Genomic DNA, 14,701 nt, shown 5'->3' with positions numbered 1-14,701 from the left:
AAGGAGTAACCTTTTTAAGCTCCAGGAAAGTGTGTAGAGACAGATTTTATCTCATTTTGTACACACACCCCTGTACACATTTTGTCATTTGTACACATTTGTACACATTTACTGTCACGTTACACTTTTGTCACATTGTGTTGCACTTTTCCCCAACACTACTCAATACATGACTTTGATTACAAAACACACTGTTTGTGTACAATTTCCCATTTTTGGTTCACTCCTCCATTTACACTAGTGTGTGATTTATATCTGGATTTAACCTTCGAAGTCTCCACGTTTCCTCGAGCTTTGTGAGTACTTAGCCTACACTGAGTGTATTCTGGTTAGGTAAGAAATAACTTGTTTTATATTTGTATCCTGAGGCCTATATGAATCCTTCCCTTTTGTAAAACGAACCCTGGTTTCTTCTTTGGTTGTGTATGTTATAGTGTACAGTAAAGTTAAGTTAGTTTTCTTAAACTTTATCTTATCCCTTTTGGTGCTTAATTAAGGGTTAAGAGTGCACCGTAATATACACCCCCATAACAGTATATATATATATATATATATATATATATATATATATATATATATATATATATATATAGATAGATAGATAGATAGAGAGATAGATATAGATATAGATAGATAGATATATGCAAATAATGAATATGACATTTACAGCTTCTGTGGTCTGTGCATCACGCTTTCAAATCCTTTAAACTAGAGGTCAGCCAAGAATAATCATCAGGATCGTTTCAGATCTATACAGATTTAATCTTTGAACAAGTTTCAAGCTTCAGTCACAAACTTTTGTCTTTTTGAGAGAGCTCTTTTAATACTGCTTCAGCCCATTGTAGTTGAGCATGTGATAAAGAGGCCAGAATCTCAATGTTCCCCATCGGTGTGGCTGGTTGGAAAGCCAGAGAGAAATGACATGCGTGGACTTCCCTCAAAATTACAAGTCTTAGAGCCTTTATTGTTCTATCGTTATGTAGAATACAGCATCATCAGCGAAAGCGCCAATTATGAGCAGCTGTCAGTGCTACCATAATATACTGGGAGAAAGCCAGAATACCAGCACAAATGGATGGCAGCTGAGCATAAGCTGTTTAAACTATATGATTAGCATTGTTTGCCGAAAAAAGCCCGTCTAAGAAAATATGAAAATCAGAGGTTAAAAAACAGATGTTTCTTGATGAACTCCACAGTCTTTTTGACATATCCAGCATAGATGCTCTTCAAATTATGAGAAATGAGGAAGATAAAATCTTCCTACAATGCAGCGTGAAGACACGTCTAGTTGCAGCAGTTATGTTAAGAAACCCTTGTCGGAAAAGGAAAAACGAAAGGAAATCAGAACTGAGCAAAAACAAGAAAGAAAATGATTGTAATTTACCCCTAAGGAAAGAAGAAATACAGGAAATCTGAGTGATAGCAGTGAATGAAGTGAAGATTCAGAATCAGATGATCTTTTTATACCAGATGGACCAGCAAAGGCCAAGAAGCCTTAATACAGTTATGACACCACACGCTGCATCAACATTAGACAGGATTAATCTCTCTGATCGTATGACAGTGTTTGTCACCAGTGTTGCAGCAAGTGCTCCGGGGCATGATGTTACTGATCTGTCATTATCATGAAGCTGTGTACGTCGTGCTCGGATTTAAAATCGGGAAATGAGAGCTGTAAGAGAGAACTCATCACAAATTCGTCTATATCCCTTCTGCTGCACTGGAATGGGAAGCTCTTCCCTGATGTTACAGGTATTAAATTTGAACAAGTGGACAAAGTGGCTATACCGGTAACAGGATTTGAAACAGAAAAACTGCTTGGTGTATCAAGGGTAAATCACAGTACTGGCGGGGAACAAGCCAAAGCCTGCACTGAGCTGCTAGAAGATTGGGGTCCAAAGCCACAATTAAAGGCTTCATATTTGATACTACAGCTTCAAATACAGGTTTACGGTCAGGTGCTTGTACACTAATAGAGGCATCTCTTGGAAGGGAATTTATGGTACATGATTGGCCTGAAGTAGCTTTATTAGGTGTTGTGGCTGAAGCCCTTGGACTGTTGTCTGGTCCAGAAACGAAGGTACTTAAATGTTTTCAGAAATGCTGGGGCAAGATCAGTCAACAACTTTTCAGCCGGGAAATTATGATATGTTTAGTTCCACTCAAGAATCTCTGCGTAAGGAAACGATCTCTGTCTATCTCTCCATCTACCTAGGCTTTTTTCCCTTCAAAAACGGGGGTAGCAGAGACAGGACGATTCACTCCCAATTTACTCATCCACACACACACACACACACACACACACACACACACACACACACACACACACACACACACACACACACACACACACACACACACACACACACACACACACACACACACACACACACACACACACACACACACACACACACACACACACACACACACACACACATTTACTCGTACTTAGCCCCAAGGGTAGAAAATATAACATACTAAACACATGCAATAAAAGAGGAGCATCTACATGAAGACTACAAGGAATTTCTGGAGCTGTGTTCCTTATTTCTAGGCAGTACCCCAGGTAGAGAATAAAGATTTCGTGCTCTTGATGCCAGACACCATGCTTGTTGGATGATGAAAGAGGTATATTCCTTGAAAATGTTGCTCTTTAGAGATCAGTTTAAGCTCAGTGCTCGTGAATTAAAGGGTTTACTAAAAGTTGGACAATTAGTTTCTCTGATAAATTTACAAGGTTTTGGCATGAAGCTCCACTCCCACAAAAGAACCCCTTCCACTGATTATAAGTTCATTAACATTCTCCAGTCATACCTTTCTGTCAGTATTAGAGAAAAGGCCTTGAAACCAATCCAGCAAAATCTCTTTTATTTGTCTGAACACCTAGCAACCATGGCGCTGAATGACAACTGTGTAAGCAATGAAACAAAGACTGCAATGGCTGCATACTTAAAGAGACCATCAAAACCAGACTGTACTGTACACATCAAATCCCAGCCACAGAATTTGACACTTGTTATTCTTTAGAAGCATACATTACAGTCAGGTCAATGAAACTCTTTAACCTGGTAACTCTAGACAGTGAAGAGTTAAAATTTCCAGAAAAAGTCCCTGCTACCTGACATACAGAAGAAAATTTGTGGAGTAAAAGTGGTGAAAGATTGCGCAGAAAGGGATACTAGTTTCACTGAGTTTTACAACAGTACAGACAAAAAATGAAGACCAAAAGCAGTTTCTCTTACAAAGTCGGAATTCACTGGCAAATGTAGTCTACCCATCTTGTAATAAAACGGCAGTTTTGCAACAGTAGAGAACTTACACCTTTCACTGAAGTCAACTCACCCAACTCTGTTAAATTTAATTGTATAATACCGGTAAGTAAAAGATGTTGTCTGGGCATACCTAGTAAGTAGGTAACAAGCCTTTAGCGAAGAAATCCCCACCATGTGATAAAGAATATATAGATATGCATGTAGATATGCAAACATATATGATGCATAAACGTATGATGAGGCTATGGTGGAAGTGTTCTGCAGAGTAGGTATCCCCAGTGACGTCAACAGGGTTTTGCAGTTCATTTCGGCAGTGATGAATGAAGTACAGTATTCAGGTTGTTGTCTCTCCGAGGCTTCAGAACAACGCCTTACCATCCCATGTGTAACGGGTTGTGTGAGAGGTTTAATGGGACCCTCGAGATGTTAAAGTGCATAGCCACCAAACAGCCCCAAGAATGGCCGTGGCTCATTGCTCCTCTTTTTTTGCTTACTGAGAAGCCCCACGCATTCTTTGAAATTCTCACCATTTGAACTGGTGTACGGAAGGTCAGTTCGTGGGCCACTTAAATTCCCTTGTGAGATATGGGACGACAAAGAACCCGATCATGATGTCAAGACCACCTATGCATACGTCCTTGATTTAGCTGATCACGTTCAGTCAGTATGCAAGTTAGCTATGGAAGAACTGATTAAGGCGCGTGAAGTTCAGAAAGCTTATTACGATAAGAAAGCAAAGCTTCGGAAGTTCAGTCCAGATGACAAATGCTTAGAGTTACTCCCCACTGCCCAGAACAAGTTGTTGGTGCAGCGGAAGGGTCCATGTATGATGTAGTAGAGTGCGTTTCAGACCTCAGCTACATAATTCAGATGGGGAATCTTCCTAAAAAGATTCCCCATTAACCTGTTCAGGGCCTATCATGAGTCAAACCCCGAGGAGACTGGTGTACAAGTGGTTGATGACAATGACCAGCCTCCTGAAGAAACTGGGGCAGCTGCGGTGATCCCAGCTGATGACCAGGATGACGAGCCCTTAACTGTTCAGTCCCGTCAGGAAGAGGCTATCAGGGATGTTCCAGTGAATACTAGCCTGGCAGTGGGAGACCAGAATGTTATACGGTCCCTGCTTTGTCGTTATGCTGATGTCTTCTCTGACTGACCTGAAGTTGCAAAGGTCGAATGTCACAAGATCGAGCTGACCAGCACCGCACCCATAAAGGTTCAGCCATATCCGATTCCCATGCGACTGCTGGATGCAGTAGATAAGGAAACTGTTGACATGGAGACTGCAGTATTAATGAAAAGTCTTCATCCCCTCACTGTAGTCCAGTGGTAGTAGTCCGTAAGAAGGATGGTGGAGTCAGGATTTGTAGTGACCATAGTGGGCTAACTGCAATCACCAAAGTGGATGCTGAGCCAGTGAGTTACATATCGCCATTTTCCCAAAGTTGGCAGGATCACGATATTTCACTAAGCTTGACTTGGCGAAGGGATTCTTTCAGATACTTCTTCTTCCCAAGTATCGTCAGTTCACCAATAATGAATAAAGAGAAGGAAGCATTGTAGGATGTTGTTATCTCTGAGAGAGAGAGAGAGAGAGAGAGAGAGAGAAAGAAAGAAAGAAAGAAAGATTTACCGCAGGGTGTGGGGGCAAAACCTTTCTGAGAATGGGTCTGTGTCAGTTCAAAAATAAAAAAGAGAGAGGAGCAAACGTTTAATTACTCAATAGCTTACTCAAGAGAGAGAGACTAACAGGTGACATGCATGAAGGAGTTGATACTGGTGCTGTGAATGAGGTCATGGGTCGTTAGGGAGTACGAGGGGTAGACTGATAACAGATAACGACTGGGCGACATGTATCAGGAACGGAGGCTTAGCAAAAAGACGTGCACACATGTGCACAGGGGTGTCAGAAGTTTGCAGAAACACCTGGAAATTTTACAGCTTATCCAGGCAGACATATTTCATTTTAATTATTGATCCTTAGTGACATGGCAGACATGACAACTGTTGTGACTTTCCTCCCCATGACATTTTTATATTTCCAGATAAACAACACTATATTCCTTTTACCCTGACTTGGCCAAAAATTGCCACCTCTCCCTCTTGAATGCTGAGTTGTAACGGTGGATTAACACCAGATTATGAAGCTACTCACGAATAAGTGCTATGGAAAGGATGTAGAGCCTCAACATTGTCTTCTTCTGCCACTGATTTACGTGAAATAAGCCACAAGAGAACGAAAATTCTGGCCAAGTTCAGGTAACAGCACTGTAGCTGGAATAATTGACATCGTGGATGTACACACTGTGATATGGCAACTCATCCAATCAGATCCACCAGGAAGTGACAGATGTGTGTGGAGATGAGAGACCGTTATGTGAAATGGTTGCTGAGTGGAAACAACTACTACTGAGTGGCAACAACAGCTCAAAACAAGTCCAATGTTCTTTTCTGACGAGACGAGATGTGGTCGTCCCTCCGTCGCAAATGATCAGGATATGGTGACGAAAGTACATTAGTTGATCCACGAAGATGGGCGAATAGCCATCCAGGTGATACTGAATGTGGTCATGCTGAGTTGTGGATTCGTGTTGACGGTTATTCATGACAACTTGAGCCGTCCAAGGTGTCTTCACGCTGGATTCCTTGACTTCTGACACCTGCTGAGAAAAAAATAAAGGCTGGAATCTGCCGGATATACTGTTGCACTTCAGTGAGGAGAAGGAAGCGGATTTCTGTGTCTTATTATTATGGGTGAATGTTGGGTCTGCCTTTCCGTCTCTGAGATAAATGTTGGACCTGCCTCTGCGTCTCTGAGATAAATGATGGACCTGCCTCTGCTTCTCTGAGATAAATGTTGGACCTGCCTCTGCGTCCCTGATATAAATGTTGGACCTGCCTCTACGTCACTGAGGTAAATGTTGGACCTGCCACTATGTCCCTGAGGTAAATGTTGGGCCTGCCTCTATGTCATGAGGTAAATGTTGAGCCTGTCTCTGCGTCCCTGATATAAAGGTTGGGCCTTTCTCTACGTCACTGAGATAAATGTTGGGCCCCCCTCGCGTCCCAGAGGTTTCGGCGACAGCTTTGCCATTGCATTTGACGACTCAAAAACTTTCGATCCAGTCTGGCATAAATCTTTAATTTCCAAACTGCCCTCTTACAGCTTCTATCTTTCTCTCTGTGTCTTCATCTCTAACTTCTTTTCTGGTCGTTCTATAGCTGATGTACACGGCCACCTTTCTTGTCGCAGAGCTATCAATAATAGTGTTTCTCAGGGCTCTGTCCTATCACCAGCTCTCTACCTTCTATTCATCAATGATCTTCTATGCAGTACATCTAACCCTATCCACTCATACACTGACGATGCCACCTTTCACCTTTCCATTCGCTTCCCACAGCCTCCGTCTCAGCAGTTACTTCAACACAGATTGGATGAGGCTATGGCACACCTAATGTCTGTCTTGGCTCACAGCCTATCTCTGACTGGGGTAAAAGTAATCTTGTTTTTAATGCATCAGAAACTCAGTTCATACATCTTTCAACCCAACAATATCATCCACAAGCGTCTCCTCAAAATTTTAACAATATCCAACTCAATCCTGCATCATCTTTACCCATACTTAGTGTTTTATTCACTCGGGATTTATCTTCAAAAGCTCATATTACATCTCTTGTAAAATTTGCTTCCAAGAGATTACGTGTGCTAAGCCGACTCCGTGCCTTCTTTACCCCTAGATAGTGGTTGACAAAGTGAGGTTTTATTCTCCCTTGTGTAGAGTACAACTCTCATGTGTGGGGAGGTTCCCCACGTACAACTCTTCTCAACAAGGTGGAGTCAAAGGCTTTTCGACTCATTAACTCTCCTCCTCTTGCTGACTCCCTTCAGCCTCTGTCTCTTCGCCGCACTGTTGCATCTTTATCTCTTTTCTATTGCTACTTCAGTGGTCACTGCTCCTCTGAACCGTCTGCTTGCATCCCACCACCGCTACGACAGGCGCGTAGCACCCGTTTAGCAACAAACTCTCATCTCGTTTCTGTCCAGCTTCTTAATGCAAGAGTTAACCATTATTCCCAGTCCTTCATGTATGCAACAGGTCAGTTCTGGAACTGTCTCCCTCTGTCTGTATTTCCTACTTCCTATGATCTCCAGGCTTTCAAACGCAGTGTGTCCAGGCGTCTCGAATTGAACGGATCTTGAATTTGGCTCCTTGTTATCTTTTTTTTTTTTTTTTTTTTATGGGAACAATCTTGCTGGCTCTTGGCCTTTGGATCCTTCTTGCTTGCATAAAAAAAAATGTTGGACTTTCCTCTACGTCCCTGAGGTAAATGTTGGGCCTTCCATTACGTTCCTGAGAAAGAAGAAATGAAGAAAGCGTGGGTACGTCGGTCATTGCCACCTCCCAAAACGCAGAAGTACAAAAGTAATTTAAAAAAAAAAAAACATGTCAATTTTCAGGTACAAAAATAATCAGGGAAAAAAATCATGTCAGTTTTCTGGCCCTACCAGGGAAGGATCCAACCAGAAAGTCTTCAAAGGGCCCTAACATCACCAGCAACTGCCACTGCAACATTAACAAGAAATTAGAGGATCAGATGAGAGTCAGACGGCGTGGTATCCTCACAAAAGGTGTTCGTCCCTTGCATGATCCTACGACGGCTTATAATAACTGTATAGATAAACATGTGAGAAGTCATGGTCACCTATGTAATCAAAAAAAAAAAAAAAAAAAAAGTCGAAATAAGAAATCTTCAAAACTGTGTAAAAATATATAATGCTGTGTGTGCAAAAAGGCTGAGGTAAAGTTTTAAAATGTGTGCAGATGTTTTCCTGCTTCGCGTTACACTAGTTTTGTGAAACTCGGAACCGCTTGCACAGACCCCCCCAAAAATTACACCAGTCTAGGAGAGAGAGAGAGAGAGAGTACAGCCTTATTCCTAGTATCGCAACCTGTGCTATACACCTTATTCTGTAAACTGGGAGAATAATGCGTGTGTGTGTGTGTGTGTGTGTGTGTGTGTGTGTGTGTGTGTGTGTGTGTGAGAGAGAGAGAGAGACAGACAGACAAACAGACAGACAGACAGACAAAGAGAAAGTGAGAGAGACAGAGAGAGAGAGACGGGAGAAAAATAAGAAGAGATGACAAGTGAAGAAGGAAGTAAGGTAGGCAGAGGAAGAAAGAGAGAAGGAAAGAAGAGCAAAATTAAAGTAGTGAAGGAGGAAACACTGAATACTGGAAGGAAGGAAAAATGAAGGAAACACTGAATACCGGAAGGAAGGAAAAATGAAGGAAACACTGAATACCGGAAGGAAGGAAAAATGAAGGAAAGAAACGTTGAAAAAAGAAAACTGAGGGAGAAACCAGGGAGAGAAGGAAGGAAGGAAGGCAGGAAGGAAGGAAAGAAGGAAGGAAGGAAAGAAGGAAGGAAGGAAAGACGGAAGGAAGGAAGGAGAGAAGGAAGGAAGGAAGGTTGCAAGTGTTGATCAAAGAAACGTTCCTCTTCAACACCTGCCTCACTTTGCCTGACTCAGCCTCGCCCTGCCTCACTTTGCCTCACTCTGCCTCACTCGTCCTCACCCTATCTCACCCTGCCTCGCCCTGTTTCACCCTGCATTATCCTGCCTCACTCTGCCTCAACCTGTCTCACTCTGCATCATCCTACCTCACTCTGCCTCACCCTCACCCGGCCTCACCCTTCCCATCCTATCTCACTCCGCCTCACTCCGCCTCACCCTGCCTCGTCCTGCCTCGTCCTCTCTCATTCTTCCACATCCCTGCCTCAACCTGTCAAATTCTGCCTAACATAAAATGAATACTAAATCTCTCTCTCTCTCTCTCTCTCTCTCTCTCTCTCTCTCTCTCTCTCTATATATATATATATATATATATATATATATCTCTCTCTCTCTCTCTCTCTCTATATATATATATATATATATATATATATATATATATATATATATATATAATCTGTCTGTCTGTCTGTCTGTTAATTTACGCAACTCACATTCATCTTTATTTTTTCACATACCCGGTACCGTCAGATTTTCTATTTTATGTATTTATTGCTTCCCCACTTCATATTTTCTTAATTTCTCTCTAACTCTTCCTCTTGTTTCTTTCATAATCATTATTGTTTTTTCAATTCTTCCTCATCCATCTTCATTTCGTCAGTCTCTCATATATATATTTTTTCCTTTTCTTTAATCACTTCTATCATTTCCCCTTCTTTTACATCCATTTATTTCCTAGTGCTGCATATTCTCTTTATCTGTCTATTGCCAGACGCCTTAATCCCGTAAGGGGTGGCCACAAACAAATCGCCTCCTTGTCGCCCTGTCCCCCGCCATTTCATTGCCCTGCTCCCAGTTCACACACCCCTCTCTCATATACCTCTCCACTCCGTCCCTCCATCTCATCCTCGGCCTCCCCCTCCCTCTCCCCCCCCTCCACCTCACTCACATACACTCTCTTCGTCAGTCTCTCACTCTCCATCCTCATATTAACCTAAGATATTAATGCCCTGTTTCATTATATATCAATACATTCAGTCCATTTCATTCATTGCTCTCAATTCCTTTCAGTTTAAGGATCTCCATTTCATTTTTGCCACTGCCACTTACTGTTGTGTGAGCTGGGAACAGGGCAATGAAATGGCGGGGGACAGGGCGACATGGAGGCGATTTGTTTGTGGCCACCCCTTACGGGATTAGGGCGTCTGGCAGTAGAGAGACAGATAAATAGTCACTACACACTCATACACTGTGATACATCTAACCCCTTCAGTACAACGACCCCCTTATTGTATACCTGCTGACGCCAGACGATATTATGCAGCAAAATACAGATCATTCACAGCGCTCTCGAATATCCTCTATTAACTCTTCATTAACTCATGGTTTGGCTATATGAAGAGGATGGAGAGCGAGAGACTGACGAGGAGAGTGTATGTGAGTGAGGTGAAGGGGGGAGAGGGAGGGGGGGGAGGCCAAGGATGAGATGGAGGGATGAAGTGGGCTATATGAGAGAGGGGGGTGTGAGCTGGGAGCAGGGCAGTGAAATGGCGGGAGACAGGGCTACATGGAGGCGATTTGTTTGTGACCACTTCTTACGAGATTAAGGCGTCTGGCAATAGTTGGATACAGAACTCTTCACTTCGTTAATCGTTGTGGAAGGTTGTTATTGATACCATAGATCGATTTGGTTTATACCCTTGTAATAGAGAAAGGGTTTTGCGTGGCCCCAGTCTCATCTGAAATGTGAACCCGGTGGACTGCAGACTGAGGTAGCCATTCTGCAGTCCACCATCGTCCTTTTGGGTGATAGAGAGGGAGTTTAGGATGTTTGTATAACCGAGCAGCAGATCCGACCGGTATTATCAGTGGCACCACGTGAAGGCACCCCTGTTTACCACCGCCTGATTAAGCTAATGGATCAGTGCAGTCTTCAGTCAGCCTTTGTGTTGGATACTGCTTGTTTAGTTTGTTGTCATTACCCACACACGATTTATTAATAATCCACGGACAGAACCCCACGTGCAGAGAGTAGACGCTTAGCAAGTCTACATTAATCCACTTTATGTTACGATACTGACAGCCGATCTTATCCACTTTACATTCATTCTTATACGTCTTTATAACGCTACGCATTTGTTATACTTCATGTTCATTCAGTCGTACACATACTTATAATACTCTTAGTCCTATACTCATTCATTATTCTTATTACATTTATGCTACCGGTATATACATCAAACCTTATATACATTCATTTTACATGATCATAAAAATAATAGTAATACACTGTCAGATCGTATAAACATCCACTTTTCATTTTCATATACATATCCTAGTATGGTAATAAATCAGACCTGATGTACATTCACTTTTCATTCATTCATTCACTCATTCATATGCTAACAATACCACATTCAGGTTTATGCATATTCATTTTTCGTTCGCTTATTCATCCTGGTAATGCGATATCAGGACATAGGCTATGCACATTCAGTTTTCCTTCATTCATTCATTCATTATATTCAAACAGTACATCATTAAAGCTTATACACATTCAATTTCCATTCATTCATATACCTTCTGATACACTACATACACCCCTATTCACGTAAAATTTATTCATTCTGGTAGCAAACTTGTGCTGCCATTAATCTTACCTGTTTATATTCTAATTAAGTTTACTACACCTGGGAACTACCTGTATGCATTAATGAGAGAGAGAGAGAGAGAGAGAGAGAGAGAGAGAGAGAGAGAGAGATCAAGGAAACAGAAGGCAGATACAGGGAGATGCTGCTAGGTGTACGAATAAGTACTCACGCCACACACACCATACTATCGCACCAAAATTATACGAACACGAATTATATCACTGCAATACAAGGACAACACAGCAGTTGGTTGTCCTTCACCCTACCAACTCTGATATATATATATATATATATATATATATAGATAGATAGATAGATAGATAAAATGTATGTATGTGTATTAATCCCCCCCCCTCTCCCCTCTCTCTCTCTCTCTCTCTCTCTCTCTCTCTCTCTCTCTCTCTCTCTCTCTCATATTCATGTTTTCGGCTGTAGGCGTATACATGACATCCTTTCCCATGAAGGCCAAAAGTAGGGGTGGGCGATACCAGCAAAAAATGGTAATCATGATTACTGATTACTTTTATGAAAGTAATCGATTAGTAATCGATTACTATTTCGATTACTATCAATATATAAGTACAGTATAATCATTATAATGTGATGGTTTGAGTGCAGTCAGTTACAAAGTGCACACTGCAGATAGTTTCCTGGTACCTGGTAGTTTGTGTGTGTGTGTGTATGTGTGTGGTAATATGAAATATCAATATATTTAAATTAAAATTTATAGCTACAGAAGCTAAAAAGTACCCATAATTGAAGCTACATAACGTAAATAGAAAATATAATAAAGCCTTACAGGAATAAAGGGTATTCACCAAGATCTATTTTTGTTATGTTTAATAGCTGTTTGGAAGTAATGGTCATTACAGTGTACTGTATTACATCACACTCATGACATAATGATAAGTAGCACATTGATTACGACATATTTCAAATCATCATAGAAAAATATATATCACTGGTACTATCAAAGTAATTATAAATAAAATAAGCCTCTGTTAAATGTATCACAAATTCACAATCACAGACTCACACGACTGCTTCCTATTAAGATACAATAATCATTGTACTCCATGGAGAAATTATGACTAGTTAAAGTTATACTCTTTGCTTTGGTAAGTAACCTATTAATAATGGCGACATACTGTAGAAATCTGAATTAGTTTTCATGAACATTATGAGGTAGGTAAATATTGTACATGAGATATATATCCTTTATCCTAATATCAGAATTATCTTCGATGCCTTACCTCCTCTCAGGAAGCTCCCTCAAATACATGTATGTAATATAAAGTTACCCTTCCTGAATAAATAATATACTATAATGCTTTATTCTGAATTATATTACTTATCTGTCTTAACAGATCCTAAGGCTGTCAGGATAAATGGAACTGACGGATAATGCCAAACAGAAACTTCAAAACCCTCCACTAAAAACTAAAACTATAAAGTGGTGATGGTTTTAGTAGTAGTAGTAGTAGTAGTATACTCATCTGTGCGTTCCGCGGGAGACAATCTCGTCTTGTGTACTGTTCTTATGCATGTCTATAAAATCCGCTTCAAAAAGAAATCTTACTTACAAAACTGTAATGTAACATGAATAATAAGCTTAATGTTAAGGAAAATCATATGGGTCATCTTAAAGTTTCTGATGTCCAATCCCCAAAACGAAGATAGGTTATTTGGAAGTCGTCACTTTATTGGTATTTCCGCCAAATATCATGCTTACAAAATGAAATACCAGTGATCAATATCAATGTTCTCACAAATAAAATACATACCTAGGAGTTGGCAGCTAAATCGTCTATCTATGCCACTGAGACGAGGGATTCATTTACAACTTGCTGTACAAAAATGCCTCCAATTTTTCGAGTCGCGAAGGACTGCAAGTGCATTGCCAAACGTAAGATGTTTAACAAACCATAACCTGGCATGTTAATGGCTAGAAGTATGACAAAAATCCACCAAAAGTACTCAATAAAATAATCGATTACTGGAAAAATAATCGATTACTGGAAAAATAATCGATTACAATATTTTTCTGGCGAGTAATCGAAGTAATCGATTACAAATAATTATCGATTACGCCCACCCCTACCCAAAAGCCCTCCCGTAACATACATTCATGCATCAGTACTTCGGTGGTAATCAGTAATTGGTGTGATGGTGATTTCATGACATCTAAATGGGTCTTGCGGAAGTTAAGTAATGTGTGCTTTAATAATATTCCAGTAATTAGACTCTTCCCTGTTCCAGCCTCAGTTCGAACTCGCGTCCTTTAGGAAAGCAGAACAACACTCTAACCACTCCACCACTTCTTCGTCACCTGTCCACACATCCACCCCGAGCGTTCGTATTCTGTCATCGTTATCCACCTCCACACATCCATCCACAGCTTTCCGAATCCATCACCTTTATCCACATTATTCCTACCCACACACCCACACGTGCCTTCCCTTTACTCCCCTTCCTATGCACATACCTACCCACAAACCCTATTATTCTTGTCTTCCTCACTTTTTCCAGTTTCTCTCTCTCTCTCTCTCTCTCTCTCTCTCTCTCTCTCTCTCTCTCATGGCAAGACCTAATGCTCCACTAATCCCTGCATCTCGAAGCCTCCATAACTCATACCGTGTGGTCAGGCACAAGGGAAGGCGTATCTTATTTTCCGTTAAAGAATTAATTTGCAGTCTATTCCCCACACTTATTTGATCATCTATTTTTTTCTTAATCCCTGCCATCCTCTCTCTCTTCACCAATAGACCCGAAGCCATTGATAACCCAATTAAAAAGTGGATAATTAAGGGAGGTTAATGAACTGAGGGTAATTAACAGACTTACCTGCGTGAGAGGTGCATGAAGCTAGAATGAGGGTGAGGAGAGCCAGTGCCCACCCCTCCATGGTGCCGCCAGTCTACTCCATCACGGTGCACACCACGCCAACCCACACACTAAGACGCACACTACTGTACTTTGGAGAGCGGAATGCCACGAACGCACTCTAGGGATCTTGCACAACTTTTTTCAAGCTGGGCATAATTGTTTTTTCATATAATACACGCACATTTCTTACTTAATATACTTTTTTTATTTTTCATTTATATTTATAGTCATTTTCGGCTGTTTTACGTGTTTCCCGTTACTGCACTATATCTTCACTAATTTTCGTTTTGTTTACCAAGTTTTGTATAGTACCATCATCATGCTTCACACTTCAGTCCTCCCCAATGTCTCTCATGCAGATTTCTTTCTCA

At 41.1% G+C, this 14,701-nt stretch overlaps 1 protein-coding gene across 1 annotated transcript in view; it reads right to left on the bottom strand.

Moving 5' to 3' along the window:
- LOC145408631 (zwei Ig domain protein zig-8-like) overlaps positions 1–14,349 on the bottom strand; it is a 59,199-nt gene extending 44,850 nt beyond the window's left edge. Inside the window, exon 1 of the mRNA XM_080279318.1 lies at positions 14,289–14,349. Coding sequence (XP_080135444.1) covers positions 14,289–14,349 — 61 coding nt within the window. The remainder of the gene's footprint in view (positions 1–14,288) is intronic.
- Positions 14,350–14,701: the final 352 nt, after the last annotated feature.

The sequence above is a fragment of the Coenobita brevimanus genome, chromosome 78 (genome assembly GCF_032717465.1).
Source record: "Coenobita brevimanus isolate Jiangsu-jjx chromosome 78, ASM3271746v2, whole genome shotgun sequence".
In the NCBI taxonomy this organism is placed as follows: Eukaryota; Metazoa; Arthropoda; class Malacostraca; order Decapoda; family Coenobitidae; genus Coenobita; species Coenobita brevimanus.
The sequence above is the reverse complement of the archived record's forward strand: the minus strand, read 5'-3'. Positions and strand labels throughout refer to the sequence as shown.